The following is a 14,284-nucleotide window of genomic DNA, read 5'->3' as shown; positions in this document are numbered from 1 at the left end:
ACCAAGACAGCTACCCTCTGAAACTTTGTTTAGCTGGGTTTAATAGATTCTAATTGGCAGCTGTTCTTCATTTTGTATTGGTGCAATTCGTCTTTTAACCATATTGCTTTATTTCACGTTACAGGCCTCTAAGAATGTTTGTGTTGACAGGGAAGTTGATATTGGTTTTCTCTAAAAACTGCATTAAAAAAAATGAGTGTCTCCAACAATGCTTTGGGGCAGCTGACCTTATTTGACCTCAAATGCTGGTTAGGACTAGTTCTTTTCTTCTTGACTCTCTTTTCATGCTCATCTTTTCCTGTTTCCTTTTTTCTCATAGGATTCTGGCATCTGGTGGAAAAGATGGGTAGTGCGGAGAGCAGCTTGTACCAGCAGCGCTTCCCAAGGTTTCTTCCGGAGGAGCTCGCAGAAATCGATAGAGTGTTTAACACTTTATCTGGGTCAGATGGGCCTGTCAAAGGAAAGGACGGAAAGGCAGCAAAGAGGACTGTGTCCCTGGCGATGTTCAAGGCAAGTGAAGCCATAGTTTAATGACAATAAAAAGTGGGGATGATTGGGTTCCCCCACTTTTGTCCCATTCAAGATTCTCTTTCTCCCTCTCTGTATTCTTCTGGTGTTTCATTCCCTATACTCAAAGGTTGTGGTCTTCAAGGAGGAGAACCCCAGGACTAAAGAGAGAGTGTTCCTTCTCTCAGCATATTTTTCTCTCCATTTCCCCTCCTCCATTGGAGAACCCAAACGTTTACATTCTGTAGTTTTGTGTTTAAAATAATATTGCACTAGAGAATCTGCACATCCAGATGGGCTAACGGCATCTTCCTAGTGACCATGTTAAGATTCTCTAATGATATTTTAAAACTTCCTCACCTTAGAGAGAGGATTTCACAATTGTCCCTAATACTTAGCATTTATATAGTGCTCGGTCCCTTTGTTTTTCCCCCAGCAGGGAGTAAGGGTGTGAAGGTTGGGTGTGAAGGGCTGCAGTCTCCCTCCCCCACCATTCTTTCTCTTGATAAAGCAAAAGGGGAAAAAAAGGAGGGGTAGAATAAGCCCTGTAGAAGCCATAGTATGTAGTTAAGCACTTAGAGGTTAAGTTTCTTAGGGTAAGGACCCATTTTCTTGTACTCCATAAAGCTGTATAAATAAATTATTAGTAATAATAATTAATGATGAGGCACGACGCTGACTCTGTTGCTTGGCCCAAACAAGAAGTACTAAGCGAGGGCCCAGGGAAGAGATGGTCCTCCCTTGACAACGATTATTTATTTAAAACCTTGTCCAGCCACCTTTCTTCCTTATGGAGCTCAAGGCGGCTGACAATATGAATAAAAGAAGAGTTCATAAACATACATGAAGCCAATATTTAAAATCTTGATTTAGGGCTGATTTAATCAAAGGCAGTCCTCAATAAAAACCGTTTTCAGCTGCCTCCTAAAGATGGCAAGTGCACCTCCCTGGAGAGGCTGTTCCATAAGTGTGGGGCTGCCACTGAAAAGGCCCTCTCTCCTCTACCCACCAAACAAGCCTCTTCGATTGATGAGAGAGTTGGGAGGGCCTCTCCCTGTGATCTTAATTCCTGGACAGGAACATCTGGGAGAAGACGCTCCTTCAGACGCCCAACTCCCAAGCCACGTAGGGCTCATCTCTGCAGAAATTTTGCAGACTGAACATGGCTGTTTCAATCTCTTCCTTCCTTAGGCCTACCTCAAGGAAGCACTGCCCGAATCAATGATCCTTAGGCTCTACAATGGGATGAAAAGTGTCAAAGTGTCTGAGAAATCCTCGGGCCCCAATGACCAGGTGGGGAAAGAGCAGTTTGTGATGTTCCTGGCGGTGCTTACCAAAGGCTATGTTGAGGACAAGAGCGACATTGTCATGAAAATGATATCGAAGGCAGACGAGACTGTGAAGGGAAGCCAGATTCTAGAGGTAATGAAAAAAAAAACATGTGTGTGAATGTTGAGGAGGAGGTTGGGGGGGCATGATTGCTCTCTTTAAGTATTTGAAGGGCTGTCACTTAGAGGAGGGCAGGGAGCTCTTCCTGTTGGCAGCAGAGGATAGAACTCGCAATAATGGGTTTAAATTGAGGGGAGAAAGGTACTGGCTGGATATCAGGAAAACATTTTTACAGTAAGAGTTGTTCGACAATGGAATCAGCTACCTGGGGAGGTGGTGAGCTCCCCCTCACTGGCAGTCTTCAAGCAGAGGCTGGACAAACACTTGTCAGGAATGCTCTAGGCTGATCCTGCATTAAGCAGGGAGTTGGACCGGATGGCCTGTATGGCCCCTTCCAACTCTATGATTTTATGATTCTAATGTAATAGAAGTGGGGGATCTGGAGCAGAAGTGGCTGAATTGGTGGGTGGGAAGAGGGGAAAGTTTAGGGGTCCTCTGTTACCTTAGTAGCCATGTGGATTCTGCAGCGAAAGGCTCAGGAGAATTTTAATAGACACAGTAAAGTTTGAGGGGGAGGGAAGGTGGTATGGTATAGCCGAAACTCATCAGATCTTGGAAGCTAAGCAGGGTCAGCCCTGGTTAGTACTTGAGAGGGAGACATCGAAGGAAGGCTCTGCAGAGGAAGGCAATGGCAAACCGCCTCTGCTTCTCACTTGCCTTGAAAAGCCCCTCGCTGGGGCTGCCATAAGTCAGCTGCGACTTGAGGGCACTTTACGCACAATGTTTGAGAAGCCAGAGATGGATACTCCGTCCTCCCCATTCTGCTGAGTCCCTCCCCCTCCCAGCAGACTTCTATTTTCTGTCCCAGTGGAGGATTTCTTTTAAGAAGAAGAGTTGGTATTTATATGCCAACTTTCTCTACCATTTAAGGAAGAATCAAACTGGTTTACAATCACCTTCCCTTCTTCTCCCCACAACAGACACCCTGTGAGGTAGGTGGGGCTGAGAGAGCACTAAGAGAGCTGTGACTAGCTCAAGGTCACCCAGCTGGCTTCATGTGGAGTGGGAAAACAAATCTAGTTCACCAGATTAGCATCCTCTGCTCATGTGGAGGAGTGGGGAATCAAACCCGGTTCTCCCGATCCAAACCGCTCCAAACCACCTCTCTTAACGACTGTACCACACTGGCTTTAAATTGCTGCTGCTAAATTGCTAATTATTTATGTAAGAAGTTTGCAGTGTAATCCCATGCTGATTTACTCAAGCTTATTGAAATCGACTGGAATAACTCTGCATAGAATTACAGTGTTCACAACCTGTTTGATGCTGGTTTTAAAAAGCTTTATCGTCTTCTGTATTGATTTGGGTTGACGTGGCAGGACCTTGCACGTGTTTTAATGTTATAAGTGGCATAGAAGAGTTTTAATTCAGAGCTGCAGTATGTAAATGTATTTTGTTTTTTTAAAAAAGAGGTGAGAGCGACAGAAGTAGAACAGCTTCAAGGTCCCCTTATCTGGCGTTTGTGCTCTTTGCTTGTTTCCAAGCATCGTAGCTGTTTACTGTAAGCCTGGACTTCCCATGGGTGGGACTTTAAGGCATAAGGATGGATGTAAATGGGAGCCATAGCAGAGCTCACCGATACCTTTCTTTTGGAACATTTTCAAACCCCAAGTCGCTTGCAGAGACTCAAAGCAGCTTACAGGAGACCATGCCAGTAAAATAGTTCTGCCTGTCTATGAGCATTGACACTTTTGCACTCTTGGATATTGAAGAGAATTTGTTTGCAGTGCTCTGGTCTCAGTGAATAAAGGAGAGGGAAGGTTAGAATCATGGCGTTGGAAGGGGCCATACAGGCCATGTAGTCCAACCCCCTGCTCAATTCAGGATCAGCCTAGAGCATCCCTGACAAGTGTTTGCCAGTCTCTGTTTAAAGACTGCCTGCGAGGGACAACTCACCACCTTCCTAAGTAGCTGATTCCACTGCCGAACAACTCCTACCGTAAAATTTTTCCCAATATCCAGCCGGTACCTTTCCGCACACAATTTAAACCCATTATTGCGATTCCTTTCTTCTGCCAACAGGAGCAGCTCCCTGCCCTCCTCTAAGTGACAGCCCTTCAAATACATAGAGAGCAATCCTGTCCCCCCTCAGCCTCCTCTTCTTCAAACTGAACATTCCCAAGTCCCTCAGCCTTTCCTCGCAGGGCTTGGTCTCCAGGCCCCTGATCATCCTCGTCGCTCTCCTCTGCACCCGCTCGATTCTGTCCGCATCCTTTTTGAAGTGAGGGCTCCAGGTTTGAACGGGGACCGCAGCAACGTGGTTACAAACTGACCAGCCTGCATGAAGGGATATACAGTGTGATCCTAAGGAGAATTACACTCTTCCAAGCCCAATGCCATTGAACTCCGGTTGGGATTGCACGGTCGGTTACTCAGACCTTTCTTAACCAACCCACCAAACGCAAGGTGCTTCACCAAGATGTAGGGGAAAATGTCTACCAAGAAACAGAAAGCAATTAGACTGCAAGCTATAATTAAGTTTGGAGTTTATACATTCTGATTATCACTTCACCTCCTGGAATGGCTTCTGAGAACTGAAAGTTAGTCAAACAGAACATTATTATTTATTTATATTTTTTCAGTACTCCTATCTCACCTTTTTATGAAGCTTACAGAAAACAAGGATTATTGTAGATCTGAAAGCAGCCCCTCTTTCTATTTAAAAAAAAGGGGGGGAATTGGGTCTCCAAGAGGGGGAGGCACATAAGCCTTAACAATATGATGCTTTAATGTCTGTCACGATCAGCTCCTTTTCTGTCCAAGGGACTCATGTGGGTCAGTGCAAATGTAAGCCGGATCCTAATGTCAGTGCTTTGAGTTTTCCCTATGTTTAGGGTTCTGGCCTTCAGTTGTGCAATCTGCTCTTAGTTTGCTAGAAGAAGAGTTGGTCTTTATACCCCGCTTTTCTCTACCTTTAAGGAGTCTCATAGCGGCTTACAATCACCTTCCTTTCCTCTCCCCACAACAGACACTTTGTGAAGTAGGTGGGGCTGAAAGAGTTCGGAGAGAACTGTGTCTAGCCCAAGGTCACCCAGGAGGCTTCATGTGGAAGAGTGGGGAAACCAACCCGGTTCTCCAGATTAGAGTCAGCTGCAGTTAACCACTACACCACACTGGCTCTGAAGAATTAACATAGAGTCCTATAACTTTTGTCTTCCTTCTCTTTCCCCTCCTGTCTCCAGCAGTGCAGTAGTTGGAGAATGGGCAAGGGAGCTGTTGTAAAATCTTCACGTGCTATAGTATTAAACCGAGATGGCAAATATACGCGTCTCTTAAAAAGATAAGGTGCATATCTAATTTTTTCCACCCAAGGGGAAAAAATAACGCTGGCTCTATGTGCAGTTATTTTTATTTATTTTATTAGACTTTTATCCCACCTTTTCCCAACCAAGGCCGGGCTCAGGGCAGCTGACATCAATAAGAGCAGCAATACATTCAATTTAAAATACAGTACAATAGTATATAATATAACAGAGTATGATTAAACACTTGGAATAAAACCCGCTTAGTTAGAATGGTGGGCCTCAAACAAACTTTTGGCCTCTGTTCCTCCCAAAGTCTTTTTTTAAAAAAGGGACTTCCTAAAAAATCTTGAATTGTACCATGTTACCCTCTTGCCCTCCTTCGGCACATGCTAATTTACACTCCCACGAGAAGGGCTACTCCACTTCCCACCTCTGGTATTTAATTCAAGCTACCAGACTATTTCTCAAATTTGACCTCTCCAATGCTAAGTCATCAGTTTATGCTGGCCCCGCTTAAACCTACTCCCGACAGCTATGACTAGAGGCAGATACATTAAAACTCCCTATGAAGAGAGACTTTGTGTTTGTACAAAGAGACAACCCGAATTGGTAGCCCATGTCCTGTTACACTGCGACGTCCATGCGCTCCCGCGAGAGAAATTTCTGCTACCATTACTCAAGGATAGTCTAGCCCAAACAGATGTGGGCTTAGTGTGCTACCTATTAAGGGACAGGGACATGCATGTAACGCTGATGGTAGCAAGATTCGTGGAAACTTCTCTAAGAGCGCTGCGCAAAGCTCCTCCACAGAGATAAGCACTATTAAATGAACTACATAGCACTTTAAGAATTACAGATTTTGACTATTTTATTGATATTTTTATCATTTTATACTGTATTTTAATGACTGATTGATGTACTTGGGAGATCTATGCCAATAAAGGTTTGAATGAATGAGTGAATGAATGAGTTAATATTTTAAAAAAGTTTCCTTTCTTGAAGTTTGCAGAAGATCTGGTCGGCTCTCTGGTACATGTCCTGGACTACAGGAACGAGCTGAAGGGCTGGAGCCTGCAGAACACTCGAGATCCGATTGCCGGCACAAGGGCTTTGGCCTCCCAGCTGGTGTCTGAACTGAAACTTGCAGGTGAGTCCCTCCCCCCCCCCCCCACTCAAAAAAGCTTTCAGCTTGGGACTGTGGCAAACATCTAGGACTTTAGCAATCTCAGTTTCAAATAACAGAAACCACAGTTATGCCAGGGTCTCCTCCACCCCGGTCCCCCTTCCCCTGAAACATCCTCAGGTTGATCAGAACAGTAACTAAGGACATGGGTTGGATGTGGGCTCAATTTTCCAGGGGCAGAATGGAGCTTGCGTGGTGCAGTGGTTAAGAGCGGTGGTTTGATTCCCCACTCTTCCACATGAGCGACGGGCTCTAATCTGAAGAACCAGGTTCAATTCCCCACTCCTCTACATGAAGCCAGCTGGGTGACCTTGGGCTAGTCACAGTTCTCTGAACTTTCTCTTACCACTTAAGGAAGAATCAAACCGGCTTACAATCACCTTCCCCTCCCCACATCAGACACCCTGTGAGGTAGGTGGGGCTCAGAGATTAGCTTCTGCCGCTCATGTGGAGGAGTGGGGAATCACGCCCGGTTCTACAGATCAGAGTCCACCACTCTTAACCACTATACCATGTTGGTTTATGGGCATATGTTTCCTTTTTCAGATGGTAAGAAGGTGGAAGGAGCTCAGATCCCGGATGCCGTCTGTGATAAAAGCAGCCTGGAAGAGTGGGTGTGTCGAGCTCCCCAGGTCTCTGCATTCCTCAGCGTGGTGATCCGGCAGGGGCTGCTCGTCCTGCAGTCTCTCCCCGACCGAGCCGAAGACACCCTCCGCTTGCTTCCCAGGTGCAAAGGCATCCGAAGCGGCTTCGTCAGCCTGCTGGACGTCCCCTCCATCGTCTACCTCAACTCCTGCCTGCCTACGGAGGTCCAGCACAGGTGGCGGCTGCTCTTTGCCTCCCGGCTGCACGGGGAGAGCTTCATGCAGCTGTTCGACCACATCGTGAAGAAGGGGCCCTGTCTGCTGGTCGTGAAGGACTCAGATGGCTACGTCTTTGGTGGCTTCGCCTCGTGTCCCTGGGAAGCCAAGCCGCAGTTTCAAGGTAACACTCCCGATTTCTCCTGACCAACCCCCTGGAGCCTGCACCGAGGCCTCCGGAGTCCAGCGTGTTTTGCAGCGATTGCAGCTTTGTCTTTCCTCAGGGCTGCATATCAACCATGCCAAGACCCTGAAAATTTAAGCGTGTCTGTCTGGGATTGAATCTTCCTAATATATAAAGAAGGGAGTGGTACCTGAACATAAATCAATAGAAACCCAATTCCGCTATACAAACAGGAGTCTATTTTATATACATTCCTTAATGATAAACTCCATTACATATATCTAAGCTTTGAGTTTTTATGCAATTATGATAACATAAATGCATAAGCTTTTGACAAGGTTTTGCTATTATTTTTCCTTGTTTCACTTGTTTATTTATGTTATAAACTTTGTTTTATTTAGGGAACAGGGATAAGAATCAGTAAGACTTCATAAGCAGCTAAGATTCTCCGGTGAATTTAAAGCGACCGACTTCTGAGGAAGCAACAAGTGAAACAAGGAAAAATAATCACGAAACCTTGTCAAAAGCTTATGCTTTTATGTTATAATAATTGTATAAAAGCTCAAAGCTTAAATATATGTAATAGAGTTTATCATTAATGAATATATAGTGGTATTGGTTTCTATTGATTTATGGTACTGAATCTTCTGCAGAGCTTGAACCTTGGACCTTCTGCATGCCAAGCAGATGCTCTGCCATTGAGGCGTGGGTTAAGAGGTTCCCTTGCAGTAAGCGTAGATATATGTGGGGGCATACAAGAGAGGGACCATACTTTCCCGACTGTGCTCCTACGCTTATTGAAGAGACGCTCGGCCATTTTAATCTGCCTTCACATTTGGCAGCTCTTTTCATGTAGAAGAAGAGTTGGCTTTTATATTCCGCTTTTCCCGCTTTCCTCTACTGTAAGGAGTCTCAAAGCAGCTTACAATCACCTTCTACTACACCCCACTGGCTCTCGGATCCATTGATGCTCGGATCCGTTTTGTGCTTGCATTTTTAAAAAGCGTCGAACGCATCAGCCCAATGGTATCAAAATAATGGGAGGACCTAATATTCATGCCTTCCAGGCCGTTGCATACTTGTTTGAAAGTAAGTCCCGTTAAATCCACTGTTGTCTCCACTAAGCGTATGTAGGATTGCCAGTTCGGTTTTACTGTTTTTTCATAAAAGGGAGGCTGCCGAAATGAAGACAGCTGTTGTCCACGTGGTGGCGCTTTTCCTCTTGGTTTCGTTGATGCTTCTGAAAACAAAGCAAACCTGAGGAATGTAGTAACGTAAAGAAAAAATTGTTAATAGGATATAACGGCCCCGTAATGAAATTGCATACAATGGATGACGCACAGTCCTTCACATTAGACTGAGAAAAACAAATTGCACAGTCATCTTTGATTATCCTTTTCCCTAGCTTGAGAGAGAGCTAAAAATATGCTGGATCGGACCAAGGGACCAGCATCTTGTTTCCAACCCATGGCCAGCCTAAGATATCCCCAGGAATCTTGAAGAATCTCAGCACCTTCTTCCCTTGGGATAACGTCCAACGTGGCGGCTTAATTTTGCGAGGGTACCATCCATTCCTTTCACAGCACACAGTCATAAGAACATAAGAAGGGCCGTGCTGGATCAGACCAAGGTCCATCAAGTCCAGCAGTCCATGATGCATACCTATTCTCTCCAGGATCAGAGGAGCATGTCTATTATATTATGTGCTGTGGAACACAGGCAGGGTAATGCTGCTGCAGTCATCTTGTTTGTGGGCTTCCTAGAGGCACCTGTTTGGCCACTGTGTGAACAGACTGCTGGACTTGATGGGCCTTGGTCTGATCCTGCATGGCTTTTCTCCCTGCCCCAGGATGTGGTGATGGCTGCCAACTTGGAAGGCTTTAAGGGGGGAGTGGACATGTTCATGGAGGAGAGGGCTATCTATGGCTACTAGGCTTGATGTATGCCTATCCTCTCCAGGATCAGAGGAGCATGCCCATTATATTAGGTGCTGTGGAACACAGGCAGGACAATGCTGCTGCAGCTGTCTTGTTTGGGGGCTTCCTAGAGGCACCTGGTTGGCCATAGTGTGAACAGACTGCTGGACTTGATGGACCTTGGTCTGATCTAGCATGACTTTTCTTACGTTCTTTTGCTCTAGATATGGAGTGGACATATGTACAAATATGCACGGGTCCCCCTCCTCTTTGTGTTAGGTTTGACCCTTTGTCGGACAATCAGGGAGACAATTGCCCCCCTACTATTTTTTGCCTCTTTGGTTCCTGACTCTGCGTTCCCTTATTGCTTGCAGGTGATAGCCGCTGCTTTTTGTTTTCTGTGTCTCCCTCGCTCGCGGCCTTCACCTGCACTGGCTACAATGACCACTTCATGTACCTGAACCTCAGGCAGCAGACGATGCCGAATGGGCTTGTAAGTACCTGAGCAGCCGCGAGTCAGCGGAGCCGCTTGGAAAGCAGCTTTCACCAAGCGTCTCACTGAGACCGATTCTGCACACGCCACGGAATCGCGCCGCGTGCCACCCCTGGACTGTTTCACTTCAGTCTGCAAGTGGGGTGTGTGCATTTTTTAAAAACATCACATGCGAAAACATCTTTTGTATACAGATTGAGTGTCCCTTATCCGGACTGCTTGGGACCAGAAGTGGTTCATATATCGGATCTTTCCGTATATTGGAATGTTCTGGAATTTTTGCATATGCATAATGAGATATCTTGGGGATGGGGCCCAAATTCATTTATGTTTTATATACACTTGGCCAGCATGGCGCGGTGGTTTGGAGCGGTGGAGTCTGGTCTGGAGAACCGGGTTCGATTCCCCACTCCTCCACACGAGCAGCGGAGGCTAATCTGGTGAACCGGGCTGGTTTCCCCACTCCTATACACGAAGCCAGCTAGGTGACCTTGGGCTAGCCACAGTTCTTAGAGCTCTCTCAGCCCCACCTACTTCACAGGGTGTCTATTGTGGGGAGGGGAAGGGAAGGTGTTTGTAAGCCGGTTTGATTCTTCCTTAAGTGGTAAAGTTGGCATATAAAAACTAACCTGCGATGCAGTGTACACTGTCTTTTCAGCATGGATCTGCCTGCATTCTGGCTCGAGGGGTCCGGTTTTCAGATCAGTCCGGAAATGAGATGTCCGGATAAGGGGTACTCTACCTGTAGAAGAGAGCCAGTGTGGGGTAGTGGTTAAGAGCAGTGGTTTGGAGCGATGCACTTTGATCTGGAGAACCGGGTTTCATTCCCCACTCCTCCACATGAGCGACGGAGGCTAATCTGGTGAACTGGATTTGTTTCCCCACTCCTCCACATGAAGCCAGCTGGGTGACCTTCGGCTAGTCACACTCTCTCAGCCTCACCTACCTCACAGGGTGTCTGTTGTGGGGAGGGAAGGTGTTTGTAAGCCAGTTTGATTCTTCCTTAAGGGGTAGAGAAAGTCAGCATATAAAAAACAACTCTTCTTCTGCCTGAAGAAGCATGTTGGAAAGAGAGAGACGAGCATCACTTTGTTATTCTCTCTTTCTTCCCTAGGGCATGGGGGGTCAGCATGACTATTTTGGGCTTTGGATAGACAGCAACTATGGGAAAGGGCACAGCAAAGCCAAGCCTCGATGCACCACGTACAACAGCCCACAGCTGTCAGCTCAGGAGGACTTCACGCTGGATGCCCTGGAGGTGTGGGCAGTAGGGGACCCCCCGGAAAGCGACACTGCTGTAAGTGACTGCGGCAGCCGTGGATGTCCTGGGGAAGCTAACCTTAAGGTGATCTCGGTCCGTGTTCGTTCAATACCATGTTCAGCCCCAAACCGGCATGTCCGTGGTCGAAACAGCTCTGAGCTTGCAAGTTTCCCTTGCCGCAAACGCTCTGAAGCAGAGGGGGGAACCTAACGGATAATCAGCACAGATTTTCTGTTCATGCTTATCCTCTCCGGTGTATCTCCCTGTTCTGGTCTTGAGCACGGTGCACACGCTTTGTTCCACTGACTCATCTAACAGGCGATTGGTGGAATGACAGCAGATGGGAAAGAGTTCAGAGCCGGGGTAATGACTCCACCTGGAATCTCAGACTAGGATCTGAGGATCCCGGTTCGAATCCCCTCTTGGCTGCGAAGCTTTCTGAGTCACTCTTGCTCAGCCTGACCCTACCTCATAAGAACATAAGAAAAGCCCTGCTGGATCAGACCAAGGCCTATCAAGTCCAGAGGCCAACACAGAGGCTGACCAAGTGCCTCTAGGAAGCCCACAAACAAGACTGCAGCAGCATTGTCCTGCCTGTGTTCCAAAGCACCTAACATAGTAGACATGCTCCTCTGATCCTGGACAGAATAGGTATGCATCATGACTAGTATTAATTTTTACTAGTAGCCACAAATAGCCCTCTCCTCCATGAACATGTCCACTCTTAAAACCTTCCAAGTTGGCAGTCATCAACACATCCTGGGGCAGGGAGTTTCACAATTTAACTATGCGTTGTGTGAAAAAAGACTTCCTTTCATCTGTTTTGACTCTCTCACCCTCCAGCTTCAACAGATGACCCCACATTCTGGTATTATGAGAGAGGAAGAAAAGCTGTAACGCTTAGACCGAAGTTATTAAAAATGTGCTGAAGTGACTAATAACTGCAATCCTATGCAGACTTACTCCAGTCCAATCCCATTGATGTCAGTAAGCCTAAACTGGAGTAACTCTGCATGGACATGCACTCGTGTAGACACCCCTCTCCCTTCCTCCCTCGCCTTCTGATCTCATTTAATCTGAGTGTGATGGTTGTAAGGATTTTCTTTCTGGAAAATTGCATGCCAGAGAGAAAGGAGAACAAACAGGCTGGGAAAGAGACCAGCTCTTGGCTGCAGGTCTTTCTGGGTTGACGTCGACTCCGTTTGTCGCTTAGTTCAATTCCGAATTCTGTGCCAAGGAATTAAAAACCTTCCATACTCAAATGCCAGCAATGCAGAGTGATAACCATCTGGACGTGGGGTCTTGCTTTACCTACCCCCTTTAAAACATCTGTATTTCCAAGTACACGCTGGGGGGCTTTTGTGTGCTGCTTGGGCAGGGATGTCTGGCCTTTCTTTGCAAAGAAAAAGAAAAGGGAAGGGTTTTGTTTTGTTTTTTCTTTTCCTCTCCCCGATGGTGCCCCAGATTTTCTCAAGGGGCCCTGCGATCGGGGAGTGCCTTTGCCTGCTTTTCTGCTCCTTTCGGACAGCCTCATAACCTGCTCTGACTTGCAGTTCTGGCCTGACCCAGCAGGCAGGCGGGAACGGCCGAGCCCATTTGGCTGTTTGCCGAGCTCTCACCAGAGCTGGCTTGAGCAAACACGGGTGCCTACAGTGTGACTTCAGCATGGGTTGACTGTGACCTGCCCAGTTTTTTACTTTGCTGTGTGTGTTTCCCCCTGACCTGCCTTCTGGTTGTTGTTGTTTTTTAAGCGAGCCAGCGTGGTGTAGTGGTTAAGAGTGGTGGTTTGGAGCGGTGGACTGATTTGATTCCCCACTCCTCCACATGAGCAGCAGACTCTAATCTGGAGAACCAGGTTGGTTTCCCCACTCCTACGCATGAAGCCTGCTGGGTGACTTTGGGCTAGTCACAGTTCTCTCCGAACTCTCTCAGCCCCATCTGCCTCACAAGGTGTCTGCTATGGGGAAAGGAAGGGAAGGAGATTGTAAGCTGGTTTGATCCCCCACTCCTCCACATGAGCAGCAGACGCTAATCTGGTGAACTGGATTTGTCTCTCCACTCCTACACATGAAGCCAGCCGGGTGACCTTGGGCTACTCACACTCATCTGCACCTACATCATAGGATGTCTGTTGTAGGGAGGGGAAGGGAAGGTGGTTGTAAGCCAGTTGGATTCTTCCTTAAGTAGTTTAGAAAGTCGGTATATAAAAACCAACTCTTCTTCTTCAAGGAGAAAGGAAAGAAGAGCATTCTGGACTCAGACCCCGAGGCCCAGGCCTTGCTGGAGATGATCGGGAGAAACCGTCAAAGCGAAGGATTGCGGCAGCCAGTGGAGGACGACGAGGATAATTGATGGGGGAAGCTTCGCTGTGGTGCCAAGCTGGGAATTTGGGGGCCAGCCAGCTCAGTGTTCTGTTTTGCACATTTCAAAGCAATGTGACTCTTTGGGCAAGTCATACTCTCTCAGCCCCACCTACCTCACAGGGTGTCTGTTGTGGGGAAGGGAAGGTGATTGTAAGCTGGTTTGAGTCTCCCTTAAGTGGGAGAGAAAGTCGGCATATAAAAACCAACTCTTCTTCTCTAAGTGACAGCCCTTCAAATACTTCAAGAGAGCAATCATATCCCCTGTGTTCGAGGAGGAGGAGAACATCTAGGATGGGCGCTTCCCTTTGGGGAAGAGATGCTCCCAAGGAAAAGCGATTGGGCGCTGTCAGGGATCACTGGGACAGAGAGAGAGAAGATCCAAGGGGAGGGTGTGAGCCAGAAGAAGGTTTGCATCTGGTTTTTAAGGGAAGCGGCTGGAGCTATAAGGAGTTTTTGCCCACTCGTAAGGACTCGGGTTCCTTTTGCCCCAAGCGAAAAACAAAGGAGGAAGATCAAAGAGCTGTTCTGTTTAGAAGGAAGGCCGATGAGAGTTTTATTGCCAGCTTCCCCGAGTGTAGGAAGCCAAGGAGAAACGTGGGCAGAGGGACAGATGCGTCTTTTGATCTCCTTCCAATCAACTCTGGTAGCATCCCGGCAGGTTTCCTGTCTTTTTTTATCATTTGCCCTTTATTTCTAAGGAGTCGACTGCAGACTTGCTTTGAGCGAGTGCACGCATGTGCCTTTGAATTTTGTTTTTCTTCAGTGCCGCGCCAGGTGGGTTTTTACCATGGGCAAAATCATGGTTGCTTGGATAGTCCCTCTTGCCATAGGCCTTTGAGCCACATTCTGTGTGTGGGTGGTTCCCTGCAATAATGATGTTTGG

General features: G+C 47.1%; 1 protein-coding gene across 1 annotated transcript; it reads left to right on the top strand.

Moving 5' to 3' along the window:
- The first annotated feature begins 342 nt into the window (after positions 1 to 342).
- Positions 343 to 13,390, top strand: MEAK7 (MTOR associated protein, eak-7 homolog). The gene is made up of 7 exons (XM_056862861.1): positions 343 to 510; positions 1,699 to 1,929; positions 6,204 to 6,348; positions 6,931 to 7,368; positions 9,659 to 9,777; positions 10,892 to 11,074; positions 13,271 to 13,390. Exons 1-7 carry the CDS (start codon positions 343 to 345, stop codon positions 13,388 to 13,390), a joined length of 1,404 nt encoding a protein of 467 aa, XP_056718839.1.
- Positions 13,391 to 14,284: the final 894 nt, after the last annotated feature.

Source organism: Euleptes europaea, chromosome 17, assembly GCF_029931775.1.
Source record: "Euleptes europaea isolate rEulEur1 chromosome 17, rEulEur1.hap1, whole genome shotgun sequence".
NCBI lineage: Eukaryota > Metazoa > Chordata > Lepidosauria > Squamata > Sphaerodactylidae > Euleptes > Euleptes europaea.
The sequence above is the reverse complement of the archived record's forward strand: the minus strand, read 5'-3'. Positions and strand labels throughout refer to the sequence as shown.

Excerpts from the sequence above, each read along its gene's own strand:
- MEAK7 (XM_056862861.1), top strand. The coding sequence starts at position 343 with ATGGGTAGTGCGGAGAGCAGCTTGTACCAGCAGCGCTTCCCAAGGTTT. Across the intron at positions 1,930-6,203 it reads AGGGAAGCCAGATTCTAGAG|TTTGCAGAAGATCTGGTCGG; the intron begins GTAATGAAAAAA and ends CCTTTCTTGAAG. Across the intron at positions 7,369-9,658 it reads AGCCAAGCCGCAGTTTCAAG|GTGATAGCCGCTGCTTTTTG; the intron begins GTAACACTCCCG and ends TATTGCTTGCAG.